Source organism: Nicotiana tabacum, chromosome 9, assembly GCF_000715075.1.
Source record: "Nicotiana tabacum cultivar K326 chromosome 9, ASM71507v2, whole genome shotgun sequence".
Taxonomy (NCBI): Eukaryota; Viridiplantae; Streptophyta; class Magnoliopsida; order Solanales; family Solanaceae; genus Nicotiana; species Nicotiana tabacum.
The window spans coordinates 98086710-98107415 of NC_134088.1; the positions used below are offsets into that span (position 1 = coordinate 98086710).

The 20706-nt window shown below is 35.4% G+C and overlaps 3 protein-coding genes across 3 annotated transcripts; 2 read left to right on the forward strand and 1 right to left on the reverse strand.

Annotated features, from left to right (window-relative positions):
* Positions 1-7948: 7948 nt before the first annotated feature.
* Positions 7949-8602, forward strand: LOC142164051 (uncharacterized). The gene has a single exon (XM_075221215.1). The coding sequence runs from the start codon at positions 7949-7951 to the stop codon at positions 8600-8602; it is 654 nt and encodes a 217-aa protein (XP_075077316.1).
* A 138-nt stretch (positions 8603-8740) lies between these two features.
* LOC142164052 (uncharacterized) lies at positions 8741-10778 on the forward strand. The gene is made up of 3 exons (XM_075221217.1): positions 8741-9082; positions 9506-9802; positions 9996-10778. The coding sequence occupies exons 1-3, from the start codon at positions 8741-8743 to the stop codon at positions 10776-10778; spliced, it is 1422 nt and encodes a 473-aa protein (XP_075077318.1).
* A 2197-nt stretch (positions 10779-12975) lies between these two features.
* LOC107827792 (aluminum-activated malate transporter 2-like) lies at positions 12976-16807 on the reverse strand. Its single transcript, XM_016654991.2, has 6 exons — positions 16261-16807; positions 15952-16092; positions 15568-15840; positions 14682-14794; positions 14446-14589; positions 12976-13789 (listed from the first exon to the last, which is right to left on the reverse strand). Exons 1-6 carry the CDS (start codon positions 16544-16546, stop codon positions 13316-13318), a joined length of 1431 nt encoding a protein of 476 aa, XP_016510477.1. The 5' UTR covers positions 16547-16807; the 3' UTR covers positions 12976-13315.
* Between the last annotated feature and the right edge of the window lie 3899 nt (positions 16808-20706).

The following is a 20706-nucleotide window of genomic DNA, read 5'->3' on the forward strand; positions in this document are numbered from 1 at the left end:
GATCAGTGGAACATTGATGCTATAGGAGCATCCTAGATATATTTCACCTTTATAAGTGTGGAAGTAGACTACTTTGTATGAAAATTGAGCTTATTCTAAAAAGCAATAAAGCACAATACCACAAGTCTAGTGCGGGCTAATAAAATATATTCAATTCCCCACTTATTACATGTAATTGGCAATGATAATTTAATCTCCCTTAAACAGTCATATTTCATGTTTGCGACTACTATTGACACGGTAACAAAAAGGAAAAATTTGTTGACCTGAGTGGTTTTGGTTTTGATGATTGACAAAGGAACACATGCATGAACCAGGTCCATAGACAGTGTACAGAGGTGACAGGCAGAATCAAGAAAAAGACATGCACGTGAAAGGGATAAGTATAAGTGATTATTTCTGATAATCTCTGAACGAAAAGGTTGCATATTTGATAAGGAGCAAGACTCCTTACTTGAAGAGAAATATATCCAAGATAAGGAAAGAGTTAGAAGTTGAAGATAGCTAGAACTCTTCCACCAAGAAAGAGTAAAGCATTACACTTCTAGTTAATCTTTATTTACTAACTCTATATATATCAATTTTGTTCTCTTTTACAGGCGATGCACACATACTGAAGTTAAGCACGAATTGAGAGCAAAATAGCAAGGCATTTTGTGAGCAATTCCTGTGAGATTTAAGAGTGCGATCCTGAAGCTACACGAACCAGATTGAAGAACCAGCTCCATAAAGAGTTTTATGTATCTTTCTTTATTTCTAGTTCAAAGTGTAGTAGGCGTTTTGAGTTGTACCTTTTAGCTTTCTAAGAAGCAAATTATACTAGGTACCTGATTTATATCTTTCAAGTTAGAAGTAACTTGAAGTAGTTGCAACAGCTTGTGGCGTGTTGCTATAAGAGTTAAAGTTAATCCTTAGGTTTGTAAAAGGTTGTAAACTCTAGTTCTATTGTTCAAGTTAGAGTTAACTTGAAGCAGTCGCAACAGCCTGTGGCTGGTTGCTACAAGGGTTAGAGGTAATCCTTAGGTTTTAAGAGTTTATAAACTTTGTTGTTGGCTCAGAGTTGTAGTGAAGTGTTTGGAGAAAATTCTACTGGGTAGTTGGTCGTGATTTTTTCACCTTTTGAACCGGGTGTTTTTCATGTAAAAATCCTTGTGTTCTTTACTTTCTGCATTATTTATTCTGCAACTGTAGTGTAAGGAACACATAGAAGAACCAGGTCCTTCAATAATCTAGTGCAAGCGAAAATCAGGCACTACACAAATCACCCAATCTTGTATGGTATTAAAGTATAAAATATCAATTGGTATCAGAGCGGGTTATCCTTGAAGAGGCTAACACCTTCGAAATAGATCAAAATGAGTGCACTACCTGAAAACTATAAAAAGCAATCCACTAGGCCACCACTATCCAATGGTCACTATCACTTGGAGATGATTAATGGATGCTTCAAATGTGGTAAACAGGACCATATGATCAAGAATTGTCCTATGTGGGAAGTCGAGTAGAAAGAGGAGAGATCTGAAAGAAGGATCCGAAAGAATGAACAAGTTCATGACAAGAACAACTACAGCAAAAGGCCATCCAAAGCAATGGTTGCTACTTGGAAAGAGAGTTCAGATGAGGACAACGATGATGATAATGATGAACGAGCTCTTATGGCAATTGGAGAGTCTATAAATGCACCTGATGAAGAATCTGAATAAGTTTTCTAGACCTTAAAGAAAAATTAAATTCCTTTCTAAAGATAGACTATCAGAATTGTTGCTAACTTTAGTTGATGAATCTAAGAATATAAGTTTTGAAAAAGAACATTTGTCAAAAGAGTGTAACATTTTAAAAGCAAAATGCAAAAGCCTAGAAATTAGGGCTTGTGAAACTGAAAAAGCAAATACTGCCTTGAAGAACCAGGTTCATGCATTTGACATAGCTATCTTAGAACTTATATCTAAAAATCTGAAAATTGAAGTTAGGAACAGGTAAAAAATTACTAGTGTCACACAACTCCCACTAGAAGAAGATCTAGGAAAGGTAAAAGATGAGCTATACAAAAGGGATGAACATGCAATAGCTTTGAATGAGGACTTGACATAGGTTAAGCATGAACTTGATAGAGCATGTAAATGGAATAGGTCCTCCGATGCACTTTCATGGCTACATGAACACCATAGTAGCAACAGAAGAGGACTTGGCTTTGGGAACCTCGCGCCTAAATGGGATCCCAAAAGCAAGTACCTCACACTTCCTGAGAACAAGATTTGCACACACTATGGTAAAACAGGTCACTATAAAAGTGAATGCACTGCAAAAGAAAAGGCTAAGTCAAAAGAACAAAGAATTTCTTCAAGGGAAGAATAGGCTACCAAGTTGGGCTAAAAAGAATTTGATTCATCCTTTTGTCTATAGAAAGGCATCCAGACTAGTTTGGGTTCCTAAGACTAACCCCTGATTTCCTTTTGCAGGTCCAAGTGAAGGGAAGTAACCAAATATGGTACATGGATAGTGGCTGCTCAAAGCACATTATATGAAATAAGAACCGGTTCCTTTCACTTGAGGACCTTAAGCGAGGTAATGTCTCCTTTGAAAATGGGAAGAAAAGTGAGATCATTGGAGTTGGAAAGGTAGGTAAGACTGATTCTCACTCTATTGAGAACGTCTACTTGATAGATGGACTGAAGTACAATCTAATAAGTGTATCACAATTATTGTAGATCTGTCCTCACTTTTAGAAAATGAACTCACTTGCTTAAGTGTGTTGGATAATGATATCTTCCTTTGGCACAAGAGATATGGACATGCCAGTCTAAGTCAACTAAACAAACTAGTCTCCAAGGATTTGGTGATAGGACTGCCTAACATTAAGTTCAAAGAAGATAAATTTTGTGAGGCTTGTACAAGCTGGAAGCAGGTAAGATCCTCAAAAGTGGTAAGCACCACCAGGACGATGGAACTGGTCCATATGGATCTTTGTGGACCAATGAGAACATTAAGCAGATGTGGTAAGAGATATGTAATGGTGCTTGTTGATGATTACTCTAGGTTTACTTGGACATTATTTTTAACATCTAAAGATGAAGCATTTGACATGTTCACATCTTTTGTTAGAAAAACTCAGAAATAACTAGGTAATCAACTTGCATCAATTAGGTCTGATTATGGTACTGAATTTGAGAATGCTAAATTTGCTGAATTTTGTGATGAACATGGCATAATCATAATTTTTCTGCTCCTAGGACTCTATAACAAAATGGAGTAGTTGAAAGAAAGAATAGGACACTTTAAGATATGGCTAGGACTATGCTTCTTTCTAGTAAACTGCCCCATAGTTTCTGGGCAGAAGCTGTGAACACTGCATGTTATATCGTAAATAGGTGCATAACTAGACCTCTTGTATAGAAGACTCCCTATGAGTTACTTAAAGGGAGAAAGTCAAACGTATCCCATCTTAAGACATTTGGATGCAAGTATTTTGTGCACAATAGTGGTAAAGACTCCCTAGGTAAGTTTGATCCCAGAAGTGATGAGGGAGTATTCTTGGGATATTTTTCACATAGTAAAGCTTACAAGATTTATAACAAAAGAACTATGTGTGTAGACAAAAGTGTACATGTAGTTTTTGATGAAATTAACATTCTTTCTGAGAGACAGAAACATGAAGATGAAGCAATTGGGCTTGTTAGAAACTCAAATGATTATAAGAAATTCAAATAATGAAATAACAGTCCAGCCTGAAGCTACATCATAGGAAGGAACATGTGATGGAACAGGTCCTTCCACCCAGGGAAACCTGACAGAGGGAACTGACTAGAGAGGAACCGATCCCCAAACCTCGAGGGAACCTGTCCATAAACCTATTCCTCAGTAACAAAACTAGGAATGAACATCCAAATAAATTGACACTCCTATTGCAACATCCACAAAATTGGATTTGGATGAACCTAGTTCATCTGTTGATCAGAAGTGCCTTTGTGCTAGATTTCAGGCAAATCTAAAGGAGTCTCACTTGAAGGCTGTCAAGAGGATCTTGAGATATCTAAAAGGCACCACTTATCTTTTCCTATGCTATCCAAAAGGTAGTAATTTTGATTTAATGGGATATGCTGATGTTGATTATGCAGGTTTTCTTATGGAGAGAAAGAGCACTTCAGGTATGGCACACTTTCTTGGCTCATATCTTGTATCTTGGGCCACCAAAAAGCAAAACTCTATGGCTTTGTCTAATGCTGAAGCTGAGTTGTATCCCCATCATTTTTGATAACACTACTGCAATTTAGTATGACCAGAACTCAGTCCATCACAAAAGAACTAAGCACATAGATATTGGGCATCGTTTTCAAAGGGATACTTTTGAGAGGTGTTGATCACTGTGGAATTATGTGCCACTGTTAAGAAAATTTCTGATATCTTTACAAAAGCTTTGAGTATGGATCACTTTGAAAGGAACATGTTAGAATTAGGGATGATTAAGATCACCTAAAAGAAATCGGTTCTAACTCAATGATTGGTTAGATAATTTGTGAATTTTGTGAATAATTAGATTAGATATTGCTCAGTCTCATGCTTTTATTAGTATACTCTTGTGCCATGTGATAAAATGTCTCACTAATGTCTAATGATATTATCCTTATTTTCTTGAAAAAAATCAATCTTACACAAGAGAACTTTCAGTGAAGAACCTGGTTCATCGAGCTTATACGGTAAATATTCTACGCTCCGCATAATTTGAAATAACTGCATATGGATCATGAACTGAAAAGAGTCCCACTTTATCCCAAACTACTGTTAAACCAATCAGTTACAAACGAACCAGTTTCACCAAGAGCCTTACATGCCATAATTGCCGAGATTTTTGGGGAAGAGTCCGATGCCTCTTTAAACTGAAACTCCCAAGATGAAAAGACTTCTAACCTCCAAAAAGTTGTTACACACTCAACCTTTTTATCTTTAAATTGATCTGACCTTACCCTCTTATCTCAGATTGTTTTGAAAGATCAAAATCTCTAAAATCTCAAAACTCTCTCTATTTATCTCAAGTTTCTTAACTGATCAAATGGAAAAACCCATAAGAATCCCAAAAGACTCTGAAAATCCTTTCTCACCACCCAAAGAACCTTCACCCACACTTTCAACCACCCAAACCCCCAAGAAAAAGCACATCAAAATGATTGCATGCAACACAGTGTCCAGCAGAGAACAAACTAAGAAATTGAGTGAGATGTTACAAGCCAGTCAAGGAGAAGAACTCTAAAAATCTGATGAGTCCTTCAAGTCTGCAACTGAGGGGGAAGAACCAGTTTTATCTGAAACTGAGCAGATAACTTCTGGGTTAAAAATTTCTGATGTTGCTGCTAAAATTGCTGAGAATCTTGAAAATAGGTTTGTGTTGGTTGGTACGATTGCTGGTGTAGAAACTGGTCGGTCTGGAAAAATTGGTGGTAAAAACAAAAAAAGAGTGAGGGTGTTGAAGTAGATGTGAAGGGAAAGAGAGAAGAAAGAGTGGTTGGATCTCCTTCACTCACTCATGTTGGTTTAACTGAAGAAGCTGGAGCAATGATTGTATTAAGTGAAGAGATTAGTGATAATGAGGAGACTATGAATGAAAGTATGAGGATAGGATCACATGAGATAGGTGATGGTTCTTGTGATAGAAGTGATGCAGATGAGCTGGTTAGGTTAAGGAAATGGTTTCATGAACCACTTCCTTCTCTTGCTAAAATAGACAAGAGTCCTGATCTGCTGCAAAAGTAGTCATATAGTTACAATCAAAAGAAGAAGAACAAAGTTAGAAAGACTGCAGGAAAGGGCATGGGTGGCACTAAGAGAAAGAGTGATCCTTCTATCCCTGTAGCAACTCCTCCTACAAGAAGAAGAACTGCAAGGATCCAGAAGAAGCAGAGTGAGGCCAATGCAGAAAAGGCCTTAGCTAAGAATGCCAAGAAAGTCACTTGAAAAAAAAAGGCTGGTAAGCTAAGTGGAGTAGTCTAGATTGAGGAGATGAACCTGGTTCTTGAAGATGAATATGAGGATGTGTAAGTACCTATACCTAGGGCCAAAAAGAGAAATACTTCTCAAAAGAATTCTCGAGAAACAGAGGCTGAGACTGAGGGCTCAATTGTATCTAAAAGAACTAGATTTGCTAAAAGGAGCAAGAAGGCTCAAATAGTGGAAGAAAATGGCTAAGGATGCTGAGATTGAAAGGCTGAAGAAACGATTGACTGAAGTAGAGGATGAGAGAGACTCTCTCAAGTGTGAGCTTTCAAAGTAAAAGGAGAATAATGATAGTATTCTTCAAGATATGTTGAAACTACTGCAAGCCAAGAACCAAGAACTCGGTCCTTCCCAGTTTTTAACCCTTCCTAATCCTAGTGTAACCAGTGACCCAAGTGATATTTCTCTGTCTTTTGTTCATAGTTCTATGTTTTTATTTCTTCTTATGCTTTGTGGTGGGATCTTATCAATCAATGAAATTCACTGCTTTTGCTATAATTGTTTGTTGATATTTCTTAGATGGCTAATATCCTTAGATTGATAAAAAGAAAATTGAATCCATGATTGTATTTAAAGTAGCCCCAGTGGCCATGAGTGATATCTGCTAAAATCTGGTTACTAAACTTAATTATGCAACTTTTTAATCATGCCAAAAGGGGGAAGATAAGATGTGCTTTTGCTTTGGACTGTGATGTTTATAACCTAATGAACCTGGTCCTTGATGATTTGTGACTTTAAATGAAAAGGGGTCTAACATTGTGTTGATGTTGAACTGAGTTGAAACAGGTTCCATTCTTATGAAAAGCATTGAGTTTGTCGTCATCAAAAAGGGAAAATTGGTTGACCTGAGTGGTTTTGGTTTTGATGATTGACAAAGGAACACATGTATGAACCATGTCCATGGACAGTGTACAGAGGTGACAAGAAGAATCAAGCAAAAGGCATGTACGTGAAAGGGATAAGTATAAGTGGTTATTTATGATAATCCTTGAACGAAAATGTTGCATATTTGATAAGGAGCGGGACTCCTTACTTGAAGAGAACTCTATCTAAGATAAGGAAAGAGTTAGAAGTTGAAGATAACTAGAACTCTTCCACCAAGGAAGAGTAAAGCATTAGACTTCTAGTTAATCTTTATTTACTAACTCTATATATATCAGTTTTGTTCTCTTTTACATGCGATGCACACATACAAAAGTTAAGCACGAATTGAGAGCAAATAGCAAGGCATTTTGTGAGCAATTCCTATGAGATTTAAGAGTACGATCCTGAAGCTACACGAACTAGATTGAAGAACCATCTCTATAAAGAGTTTTATGTGTCTTTCTTTATTTCTAGTTCAAAGTGTAGTAGGCATTTTGAGTTATACCTTTCAGCTTTCTAAGAAGCAAATTGTACTAGGTACCTGATTTGTATCTTTCAAGTTAGAAGTAACTTGAAGTTGTTGCAACAGCCTGTGGCGTGTTGCTATAAGGGTTAGAGTTAATCCTTAGGTTTGCAAGAGGTTGTAAACTCTAGTTATATTATTCAAGTTAGAGTTAAATTGAAGCAGTCGTAACAGCCTGTGGCTGGTTGCTACAAGGGTTAGAGGTAATCCTTAGGTTTGCAAGAGTTTGTAAACTTTGTTGTTGGCTCAGAGTTATAGTGAAGTATTTGGAAAAAATCCTACTGGGTAGTAGGTCGTGGTTTTTTCACCTTTGGAGCCGGGTATTTTTCACGTAAACATCCTTGTGTTATTTACTTTCTGTATTATTTATTCCGCAAATGTAGTGTAAGGTACGCATAGAAGAACCAGATCCTTCGATAATCCAGTGCACGTGAAAATTAGGCACTACACAAATCACCCCCCGCTTATGTGGTATTGAAGTATAAAACATCAAGGTTGCTTCAATTCTGCAATTTGAGGTGCTGAATTGTCTCAAAGCAATTCTCGATCATTTGTGAAGCCAATTTCCAGTCAACAATGGCGATTGAAAATGATCAAACCAACAATACTACTCCTGCTTACACTGCCACAACCTCAGCAAATGGAAATTTCATGACAAGTACTTCCTTTCCTACCATTGATCATAATCACCCTCTGTATCTACAGCCAACCGATACACCAGGTAGTTTTCTGATCTCTTTTCAACTTATTGGATCTGATAACTATGCTTTGTGGAGTCGCGCAATGAGAATTGGCCTGCTAGGTAAGAGTAAATTAGGATTTGTCGATGGTAGGTTTCCTAAGTCTAAGTTTGAGCCTGAACTCCATGATCTGTGGGAGAAAGTGAATGCTATTGTCTTGTCTTGGATAATGAATGTTGTGAGGCCGGGGTTGCTAAGTAGTGTTCTATATGCATCTAGTGCTCATAAAGTTTGGGAAGACTTAAAAGAGAGATTTGATAAAGTAAATGGTTTAATAATTCTGTATCTACATAGAGAGGTTCACACTTTGACTCAAGGATTTATGACTGTAACTGACTATTTCTCCAAACTAAGAGAGCTTTGGGATAAATTTGATGCTCTTATGCCATGCCCTGGCTGTCCCTGTCCTGAGTCAAAGAAGTATGCTCAACACTTTGAATATCAAAGGCTCATTCAATTTCTTGGCTTAAATGAGTCTTACTCTCAGTAAAGGAGTCAAATCATGATGATGTCTCATTTGCCTAGTATAAATAAGGCCTATTCTATGTTAGTTGATTAGGAAAGCCAAAGAAATCTTGCAAACATAGCACAAGTAGCTCAAGTTTCTGAAGCCTTGGAGAATGCAGCTATGTACAACAACAAGAACATAAACAATACTGGAAATTATAAACCAAAGAGGAGTCAAGTTCAATGTGAGTATTGCCACTACAAGGGACATACAAAAGAAAATTGCTATAAGCTAGTTGGATATCCTCCGGATTTCAAATCAAAAAGGAAGGGAATCAATACTGGACAGTATGCAAATCAAGTGTGTGGTGCAGAGATGAACTTTACAGACAGATACATTATGGGCAACAATGTAGCTTCTAGTGTGACTCAACAAGGCAGAGGAGGAAGTCACTCTAATTCAGGTGTTCCACAACCAGCAAATCAACCTACTTTCTTCCAGAAAATGCCACATCCTGCTCCTGTCTTTACTCCTGAACAATATCAATAGATTGTTCATCTGTTGTCCAAAGGAAGCACAGAAGGATCAGACTCATCAAGCAAATCAGCTGATGCAGGTATTCTGAGCAAAGTGAATGCTTTTATGTCTCATTGTGTCAATGACAAGTGGATTATTGATACTGGGGCATTAAATCACATGACTTCAAGCCTAGACATGTTGCACACTCACAGGGCACTTCCAAACACAAAAGAAAACAAAGTACACTTACCTACTGGAAGTGTTGTATCAGTATCACACACAGGAAATACTTTTGTATTGAGTAATCAGGAAATCTCTAATGTTCTCTACATTCCTGAATTAAAGTTCAACCTACTCTCAGTTTCAAAGCTCACTAAGGAACTAAAATATATGGTTGGTTTCTTCCCTAACTTCTATATTTTTTAGGACCTCTTCAGTGGTCAGGTGAAGGGGATTGGTAGAGAGGAGCATGGATTGTACATACTGCGTGGGAGCACTTCTATGTCAGTCCCATCTCAGAAAACCAATAAGTGTGTCAACACAGCAGATGATACTCCTATTTCTACTTCATCTATTTCCAGTACTTCTTCTAGCTCTAGTGTTTCTGTTTCTAGCATTTGCAGCTTATGGCATAAAAGATTAGGACATGCTCCTATAGACATAATAAAGAAGATAGAGGCACTGAGTAAGTGGACAACAGGTAATTTTCATCAGCCCTGCACTGTATGTCCTGTTGCTAAACAAACCAAGATGCCCTTTCAGCTGAGTAATACTACAACAAAGTCTGCTTTTGAACTAGTTAATTGTGATATTTAGGGACCATATAGAGTATCTACACATGATGGTAAGAGGTACTTTGTCACCATAGTTGATGATTATAGCAGATCTACTTGGATTTTTCTCTTAAACTCTTAAGTCAGAAGCAATTATAGTCCTAAGAGATTTTCTTACTCAAGCAAACAATATGTTCTCTACTACTGTTAAAATTCTAAGGACTGATAATGGAAGTGAATTTTTTAGTATTGAGTTCAAGCATTTATTGTCTAGCCTTGATATTGTTCATCAGAGTACATGTGTTTACACACCACAGCAGAATGGGGTGGCAGAAAGAAAACAAAGAACTATTTTGGAAATAGCTAGATCTTTCAGATTTCAAGCAGTTGTACCTCTAAGATTCTGGGGAGAACGTGTTGCTATAGCAGTGTATTTACTCAACAGATTACCTTCTAAGGTAAGTGGGTACAAATCACCTTTTGAGAAGCTATATTTGCATCCACTTTCTTTATCCCATCTCAAAGTATTTGGTTGTCTGTGTTATGCAACAACTCCTAAAATGCTGGACAAATTTTCACCTAGAGCAGTGCCTGCTGTGCTCTTAGGCTACTCCTCTACTCAAAAGGGGTATATTCTGTATAGCTTGCACTCCAAAACTTTTATGGTTAATAGAAATATTGTGTTCCATGAAACTGTGTTTCCTTTCAAGCATGTTAAAAATTCAGGAACTCTGGTTTTTCCTATCCTGGATCTGTTATCTCCTGAGTTGAATGCTGCAACTCCTATCTTCCCTTTAACACCTACAGTAGAAGACTCAACTGAGCCTATTGAAGCTCAAATATCATCAGAGTCCCCTGCAGAAATTCCTCCCTTCACTACAGACACAACTGCCTCTGAACCTATCATTCCTGCTAAGAATAACTAGTAGGATAATGCTAATACTGAAATATTTGCAATTCAATCACATCCTGCTGAGCCTCTTGAAGAATGCAGAAGATCCTCCAGACCAAGCAAGCCACCTGTGTGGCTGCAAGACTATGTCACCATCTCCAAAGGCTCTAAATGTACTTATCCCATCTTCTCCTATGTAGACTACTCTCACATCTCTTCAGCTTTCAGAGAAGCTCTCATAACCTACTCAGCTCTCTCAGAACCAAATACTTTCAATGAGGCTGCTATTGATCCTAGATGGGTGAAAGCTATGTAGTTGGAGATTGAAGCACTGGAGGACAATCATACCAGGAGCATTGTAGATCTTCCACCTGGAAAGACTCCTATTAGGTTCAGGTGGGTTTACAAAATTAAGTATAAAACATATGGGGAGGTAGAAAAGTTCAAAGCTAGGTTGGTTGCTAAGGGGTACGGCCAAAAGGAAGGTTTGGATTATGGTGAAACCTTTTCTCATGTGGCTAAGTTAATTACTGTCAAATCCATCATTGCATTGGCTGCCTCTAAACAGTGGTTGATCTTTCAGATGGATATTCATAATGCTTTCTTTAATGGAGATCTCATTGAAGAGGTCTATAGGCATATACCTGAGGGGTTTGCTAGATAGGGGAGACTCCCAAGAATATCTACAAACTCCATAAGGCCCTTTTATGGACTTAAACAGGCCCCAAAACAATAGAATATAAAGTTGACTGAAGCTTTACTTCATATGGGATTTCAGTAAAGTCATTATGATTATTCTTTGTTCACAAAGAAGGCTGGGAGTGACATAGTGATCATACTGGTGTATGTAGATGGTCTTTTGATCACTGGGAACAACCAACAATTGTTGTGTGACACTAGAACAAATCTCCAGAAAAGATTCAAGATGAATGATCCAGGAGAGCTGGAATTTTTCCTAGGCATTGAGTTTGCAAGGTCTAAACAAGGAATTCTCATGTGTCAGAGGAAGTATTCTCTAGAGTTAATATCTGAGTCAGGTCTAAGTGATGCAAAGCAAGTTGGAACACCATTAGAGCTGAATCAGAAGTTAACATCCACAGAGTATGACAGTTACTTTAATACCAATAGTGCTCACTTGGATGAAGCTCTCAAGAATTCTGGTGTTTACCAAAGATTGGTAGGAAGACTGCTGTATCTTACTATGACTAGACCGGACATTGCTTTTGTGGTTCAGGTTCTTAGTCAGTTCATGCATTGTCCTAAGAACTCTCACATGGAGGCAGCACTGAGAGTTGTAAGGTATATAAAGAAGGCACCAGGTTTGGGACTGCTGATGCCTACAGAATAATCAAATGAATTGATTGCCTATTGTGATTCAGACTGAGGGGCATGTATACAAACAAGGAGATCAGTTACAGGGTATTTAGTAAAATTTGGCAATACATTAATATCCTGGAAGGCTAAGAAGCAAAGTACTGTCTCTAGAAGTTCAGCAGAAGTAGAGTTTAGAAGTATGGCATCTTGTGCAGCAGAGGTTGCATGGTTAACAGGGCTGTTCAGTGAACTAGGTGTCAAGATTGAGCTGCATGTAACTCTAATATGTGATAGCAAAGCAGCAATCCAAATAGCTGCCAATCCAATATGTCATGAGAGAACAAAACATATTAACATAGATTGTCATTTTGTGAGGGAAAAGCTAAGTCAAGGACTGCTGAAAACTGAGTATGTGAATACAGAAGATCAACTAGCAGATCTACTCACAAAGGGTCTGGGGAAAGCTCAACATGAATACTTGCTGAACAAAATAGGATTGAAGAACTTATTTGAATCATCAGCTTGAGGGGAGTGTTGGCTAGTAGCTAAGTGGCAAGCTGATAGCTAACTACAGTTAATCTTAAGTGTAATATTAACTAGAGTTAGTTAGTAAGGAGTTAGTAAAAGTCGGTTAGTGTTAGAAGTAGTTAGTTTGTTAAATACTATAGGTTGTTGTATAGAATACAGTTTTTCAGAAAATGAAGTGAGTCGATTCTCTTCTTCTCTCAGTCTTCTTTCATTTTCTCCTTCTAGATTCCTCCCTCACGTTAGCTTTGATCGTCATTTCCATGGCTGTTAACAATTTCACGTGTACTTTCACTAGCAAAATGGATATATACATTTGTGTCTTACGCAATACATAAGATTTGAATCTTCAAACAATTGAGAAAAATGTGCCTTGTGATTTATATAATCAAACAAGAAGTTGGATCACATCAATTACATGGTAAGTTCAACTGGCTACAATTTCTCTCATTGAATATATATAGGGTACAACGTAATCTACTTCATGAGTCACTTGAATATCTTCATGAAGTCACTACTACAAGAAAAAGTACCCAACAAAAAAAGTGAATGATAATGAAAAGTTAGAAAACCATATAGTAGTTCAAATTTTGTAACAGAATTTTTTTATGACTCTTATCACACAAAATGGTGGGACTCCTGTCACATCCCAACTCTTTTTTTAGAAAAATAAATGTGAGTGCGTGAATTAACCAATTAAGTAATAATTATTTCCAATATTTACAATACACGTCACAATTTCATATTCTGGTCTGTTAGTTGAACTGAAGATTGGACTTGTGCACTCTCCTGAATAGTAATAACAACATGTTGAGAACAAGCATGTATTTTTCTGCTTTGTGTTGCTTCAATATTGGATTCTTTTGTTGAATCTACCTTTGTTTCTTTGCTGCTAAAATGAGCTAAAGAAGCAAGCTCATTAACAGATTCAGCAATTTCTTCAACACAAATGACGATATCGGTTAGTATTGATGCAACTGCAGCCACTGGTATGACTTCTAGTAAGTTAATATCTTCCGAGAAGCCAGATATGAGAAGTGATTTCAGGTTTTTGGCTGCTGTTTTTGCGTTTGAGACATGTTTATTAGCTGATAAGGGAGAAGTCATTGTTTTCACAGAACGTGCTAATTCTTTTAGTGCTTTCCCAGATTCTATGCTCATTTTTGTTGTTGTTTCCTTTATCATTCCCTTGATTTCTTTTGGTGCCTGCAATGTAGTTTAGTACTGTTAGTTTAAATGTCTAATACTGGCTGAAATAAGATTAGTAAGTTTTAAAAGCGTTTAACTTCTATATTTATTTATAGTGTAAAAAACAATTACGCTAACATGTCACCAACTACATGTTAAAATACATATATAAATAATGCAAAAAAAAAAAAAAAATTAAATACCCACTGTATATAATTAAGTTAATTCGTCCTAAAATAAGGATAGATAAGTTTTTGAAGAGTTTAAGTTTTATGTACTGATGATTTAAAAGGTATTTTATCTAGGTCACTTATAAGGTAATACAGTTAAATTTCTAAGATAAGTATTATAATACTAGTTGGTAACCTGATAATATGATAATTAACGTGCTAAACTACGTTGATAATGTAGAAATCTTTACACTACTGTTAGCATATTGGTAAATTCATTTTTGAAATGGATAAAAGGGACTAAGAGTAGAGTAATCTATAGGGTGATAAAAAGATATTTTAAATTTTGGGAGAACCACCAGCCGCACCTGCCCCCTTGTAACAAATTTTATATTTGAGTTTTCAAACTTGGTTAATATATAGCAAGATCACTATTATGTATCTAGAATAGTATAATTCTATTTTCATTTTCATACAAATTTACTTTAAGAAATTGTTAATTACTTTGATTTCAGAGTTGATATAGCCATTGAGTGCATCAACTTTGCATGCACATTGCCTAGTGAGACTTCCAATTTTTAAGTACTGTTTCCATGGATGCCTATACTTAAATTGCCCGTGCCCTGGCTCCCATCTTGCAAAATTAGCCTGAAAAAAAATTTAAGAATAATGTAAGACGTTAATTAGTGGAAAATAATACTGATACTTTTTCAAGAAAATGAAAGTTTAATTTCTCTCACCAAAATTTCTTCAGCATTCTTTGAATTGAGAACACTTTTGTACTCGGCCAAGGATGTTTTAGCATCTTTTGATTCTTCACCCTCTGATGATTTAGAAATCTCTTCTCCAAATCCTGCAATTTTCATCAAAATGTATAAAGTTATAACCTCTAATCTAAAAGAGGATTCTAAATTTTCTATATTTGTGAGAAAATGCTGGTACTTGTCAAATGTCTACATACAATGAACAGAGAAAAGTAAAGTCAATGTCATGCAAAATATTGGGGTGGAAATAGGTGCACTAATTCTCAGGGTGGTTTGGTAGGAGGTATTAGAAAAAATAATGCAAGCATTAGTTCTATGCATTACTAATACTTTGTTTGGTATATTTTTCTAACCTGTGTATAACTAATACAAGTCCATACTTGGTATTATTCTATGTATAAATAATGCATAGAAAACAATGGCATTAGTAATACCAAAGCTACTAATGCATGCATTAGGTTGGTTAAAGATAAAATTATCTTTAAAGTCCCTTAAAGCTTGAGAATATGGATGGCATTTTTGTAAACAACTATTTTTCCTAAAAATTATGCAATGCATTATAGTTTTAATACACCACACCAAACAGTTTATAAGAAATAATATCTGCATAACTAATGCTTGCATTACTAACTCATGCATTACTAATATACCTTATTCTGTACTATTCTTATACACCCTAGCAAACGACCCCTTAGTTTCTTGTTCCTACAAAAGCTCGTTATCATTGAATTGTATCGCCTGCTCGCAAGCTGTACTTATTATGTGAAAGACTTTTGCTGATATCAATTCACTAAACTAGAGTACAAGTAGTGAAGTTAGCGCAGTAAAGTTTAATCAACACGTAAAAGTGTAGAGTTTTTACCTTCTAAGAATTTGCCAAGCTTCTCAATATTTTGAGCCACTAATTTGTGGAGATCCTCACCAGCCCAGACAGGGCAAACAAAGATTGAGACAATAACACAAACAGAGGCACCAATGAGTATAGTGGACAGTCTTTGATGAGCCATATCCACTATTTCATCCACTCGGAAACCAGATATTGAAACCAAACAAAATGTTAAGATGAAAATTAGCATTCCATAATCATATCTGGCCTTCACTTGAGGAAAGAATCTTACGAAAGTTGATGTAAATGCTGCAAGAAATTAAATCAAAAAGGATGAAATTGTGATGTTAGTGAGAATTTTTGGAACTTGATGATAAATATGAATAGTTAGGTAGGCTAAAAAGTAGAAAAAAATATAACCTTGTAAAAAAACAAATAGCCCAAGAAGTATTGGCTCCGCAACTTTACCAGTTGCACTAGCCAAATAATGTGCTCCAACCCCTAATGCTCCAGCTAGCAAGGTTGCCATTCCCCTATTTAACCCTTTTCCAAGTGTTGCACCTGAAAAAATTAAGTTACAAATTAATGATTATCACCGTCCTTTGTTTTACTTTCATATACCAAAAATATTATGACTTAAAATCACAAATTCAAATATTATTTCCGTACGTATATAAAAGTCAAACAATGTCATATAATTTAAAACGAAGAAGATATTATATAACTTACCAACAGAAAACTCGAAGACAACAACAACCGTCATTATAGCCCACATCGCTGAAACGCCAAAACTATTATAAAGGGGTTGGAAATAGTAGAATAATGAAACCAAAGTTAGTGCTAATCCAACTTTAAGTGAATGAATCACTCTTCTTGGATCATCTTTGCCAATTTTCTTGGTTTGCTTAGCAATTTCAACTAGCTTAGCAAATAATCTTCTAGGCAAGGATTTAAAACACATCAATCCATTGGTGAAACAACCAGCCTTCTCATGGCTTACAGATCCTATTTCCATAGCTAAACAGTAGGAGCAAAATTTTCATGAAAATGCAAATAATCCAAAAATGGAAGAGAGACAAGAAGCTAAGATAGGAACCAAAGAAGTTTATGGCTTACTAAGAAATGTTGTCTGCTGGCTTCATATTTATAAGAAGAGAGGAATAAAGGAATAATGGATGCTGACAAAACAGAAAATATTTAAAAATTGTAAAATGTTTCATTTTAAAGTGAATATGTTTTGGTGCCACTTTTTTGTACGATGGAAGTACAAGGAAAGTTCATAAAAAAAAGAGAGGTTGAAAAATACTGGAGTTGAAGGGTGCGCTAAATAAAGGTCTAACTTTTTGGATCGTGTTCTTTTTTTTAATATATATAATTTAATAATTTAATTATCCATCTGTTATCCACATTGAACCTAACGAGTAAAAGTAAAAGTAGTTTTCTAGGTTTCAGGAATACAGTTGTTTTTTTAGGTTGCCTTTGAATAGCAATAGGGATATTCAGAACAAGGCAAACCATATTTTGGGATCTTTAATAGAATTTGACAAAATTGGAAGTGGTTGGCCATATAGCAATTGGTTGAGATCATTGTACTATAATCAAGTTGAAGGTTTTTCAAGTGTTGTGATGAACTGTTATGCATTTTGATACATATTATCGTGCGATCATATCAGACACGGTATCCTTGGCTTTAAAGCTTAGTTGGAATAGTTGCATTTTTCCCTTAGTTCTTGCCTGAGGTTAATTTTTACTGATGTTTTGACTATTCATATTGGTGGCTGACATGGCATTGACTTGGAGTTAATCCACTAATTAGGAAGGGTGAAAATTTATGAGTCTATTGGAGACGATAAATACAGTGGTAGAGTCAGGATTTTCATCAACAATATCAACAAATAAAAAAGTAAAGTAAGCACATAATGGAAATCAAAAGAATTTAAACAATATATACATAATTAAATAAAATTATATCTAACTACACAGTATAATCTTCTAATAAAGGGATGTCATAAAAGATGGCTTCGCGTCCGGTTAAACGATATCTCAATAGCCAAAAGGTATGAGATCTTGAAGAATTAAGGAGCACAAGGGTGTATCTAGGGTAGGTTTCCATGGGGTACGCGAACCCATACTTTCATCGAAAAGTTACATTGTATATATAAGGTAAAATTCATTTTGTGCCTCTATATTAAAGGTTACTGGTTCAACTTCCGCCGGCCACAATCTCTTTTAATTTTTTAACCTTTTTTTTTTGAACCCCATTAGCAAAAATTCTATCTTCGCCATTGATGTTCCCCTCTCTAGTTCATGTATAGTAACACTATACTTTTTTAAAAATACTTAAATATATGTGTATACACCCAAACTCAAAGTATCCTATGATGCAACGCTTATAGGCTTCACTTCTCTAATAAGAGAGATTGTGAGTTCAAATCTTATGTCAATCTTATTATTATTTTTTTTTGTTTTTTTTTCTAGAACTAGGCCCCTCGGGAGATGTGCATGTATGGTGTCAATTTTTGCATATTAATTAAATACTTTTTTTTTTGTTCAAAAAATTTACACATTGAAATTTCTAGTCTTCTTTTGTCACAGTAAAATCTTATATGATTAAACGAAGTATGTATATTAAAACTAGTAGCAGCGGATGATGTAGCATATAGTCAATGGGTTCAACTGATCCCAATATTTTTGACACGGAGTATCGATATAGATGTGAGAAAAGTACTATCTTAAAAAATTAATTTTCAACTTAGAATTTCAGCCCTGCAATGGGTGCAACAGTGAGAACTAAAGGTTGAATTCTTAAAATTTATATTATAGATCCACTTCTTTGCAACAGCTTACCAATCTTTTCAAAACTCTGGAGTCGCCTCTGACTAAGCACGCAATGTTTTTTATGACAAATAATACAGAATGTATGACACACGAGTTAGAGGAAATTAGATACATGAACAAAGATCTAACAGAGATCAGTTATGACTTATGCCTACGTTCTCTGACAAGATGGCAAGCAAATTCCTTTACGATGAAATGAACAATGGTTACAATGATGATCACTAGCTAATTCTAGCTGGCAATATGCTTTTTCCAAATATACACCTGATTTAGGAAAAGTTAAACTTCAAAAAGAAAATTAGGGTGTGATATAGGGTTGGCTTTGAGAGTTTGGTTGAGGATAGGCTGATATTTGTCACAAATCTTTGGAGAAATTTTAGTACTGAGAAACATGATTAAGAAAGGCTTGACTTTCAAAGGTAAAGGGCTATGTTAATATCACGAATCGAAATCCACCGAAAGTCGTGACGACGCCTAACATTACCGTCAGAAAATCCAATAGTAATTGATCAACTTAATTATCAAGTTTAGTAATTGAATTCAAAAAATTTCCTTAATTAACTCGTATGAAATAGATTATTACAGAGTAAGTGATAATATTTACACAACTACAAAAACGAACAACCCGTAGGAACCCCCAAAATCCGGTGTCACAAGTGTATGAGCATTTTTCTAAGGAGTACAAGAACAATACGACGGTTGTCCCAAATGTAATAAGACAGAATAAAATAATTAGTACAATGGAGACTCAAATATATGATGCATCTATATACTGCCGAGGCGTTCGGCCCGCTCCACAAGAAAATGAAGGAAGTTACCGAATTACGAGACACGTGTTTACAATACCGTACATGAGTACAAAATGGATATAATCCTTACCGTTTATCAAATAACTCGCCCACAACTCAAAGTGTTAAGGCTTGGCCTAGTATACATATATTTTTTTCTAAATCAATTTCATTTATAACTTCAATTAATTAAGTCAGCCAATTGAGTTCGAATAATTCAAATATTACGAAATAAGATCCTAAGTCTATCCGGACATAAATATGCTTTAGCTACGTACGGACTCTCCTCACCTCGTGCGTACGTAGCACCCACAACTAGTTGCACATAACAATAAATCTCACCTAGAGGTAGTTCCCCCCTCACAAGGTTAGACATGAGACTTACCTCGCTCCGAAGTTTCATAACCGGCTCCAAGGCCTCCCTAACACCTCAAACCAAAGCCCGTCGATCCAAAATTATTCAAACAATATGCAAATCAATAAAAATACATTCTAATATCCATAATTAATCAATTTAAACAATTCCCAACTCCGCTCAAACCCATGGGAATATATATATATATATATATATAAGTAACATTCAAAGGTTATTAATTATTTCAAATTGATATTAATTACGTTTAAGTCTAGCTGCGGGAGCTGCCTTTCAATCAAAATTAATACCTTTGTTGCGGAAATCTCAAGACTACAAGTCTAGGCTTATTTCTCACAACCTTAGCATCCAATCTAGCCGGTCGAATAATACCAATCGAGTTCTAATTACTAATCACTACAAGAAAATCACGTATTACATGATATTTTTCTGGGGATTATATATATATAGAAAATTTCGCAGGAAATTAAGTTTTATGCGAATTTCCTTTCGAAAAAAAGTGGAAGGAAAAATCTGTGGCTAATTATTACATGTGAAATTTATAAATTCCCAGGTACGTTACTTGGGAAGTTTTGTATCCGTATGTACTGAGTTTTTAAATCTGCATATAAATTACTAGTAGATTTTTTCGTAGAAAATTCTAAAAATTCATATGAAATATTTTATAAAACTTTAATGAAAGTTAATGAATTAAATTACTGACATTGTATTTTATTATTCAAATTAATTTTTATTAAAGGCAACTCCCCAACATATATTTTTTTTAATTTCTAATTAGTATTATTTATTATTAACTATTAATTTTCTAAATTTATTTATAACCACCCCCTCTTATTTTTGTATTTTATAATTTTCTTATTTTAACCTACATATATAACTTTATCACTTACACCAAAAGCTTCTGCCATCGAAGTTCATTACCACTGGACGCACAAATGTGCTGAGCTTATAAAGTGGAGAATCTTACATCACTTGGTCAATGTGGAACAAGGATGCCCCGTGGTAATTTCTCTCTAACATAGTACTATTTATTGTTTCCCTCTTAAATTTTTTTTTTTTTTTTGAAAAAGGATGCATTAATTAAGGATTTCATAAATCAAATATTTCCCATATAATTAGCATTTTGCTTGTAGTGATTGCATAATTAGCTAGCTTGGAATTAATTTAAAAAAATCT

Excerpts from the sequence above, each read along its gene's own strand:
- LOC107827792 (XM_016654991.2), bottom strand. The coding sequence starts at position 16,546 with ATGGAAATAGGATCTGTAAGCCATGAGAAGGCTGGTTGTTTCACCAAT. Across the intron at positions 14,795-15,567 it reads GCTTGGCAAATTCTTAGAAG|GATTTGGAGAAGAGATTTCT; the intron begins GTAAAAACTCTA and ends TGAAAATTGCAG. Across the intron at positions 13,790-14,445 it reads ATATCAACTCTGAAATCAAA|GCACCAAAAGAAATCAAGGG; the intron begins GTAATTAACAAT and ends ACTACATTGCAG.
- LOC142164051 (XM_075221215.1), top strand. The coding sequence starts at position 7,949 with ATGGCGATTGAAAATGATCAAACCAACAATACTACTCCTGCTTACACT.
- LOC142164052 (XM_075221217.1), top strand. The coding sequence starts at position 8,741 with ATGTACAACAACAAGAACATAAACAATACTGGAAATTATAAACCAAAG. Across the intron at positions 9,083-9,505 it reads AAATGCCACATCCTGCTCCT|GACCTCTTCAGTGGTCAGGT; the intron begins GTCTTTACTCCT and ends TATATTTTTTAG. Across the intron at positions 9,803-9,995 it reads ATTTTCATCAGCCCTGCACT|TCAGAAGCAATTATAGTCCT; the intron begins GTATGTCCTGTT and ends TAAACTCTTAAG.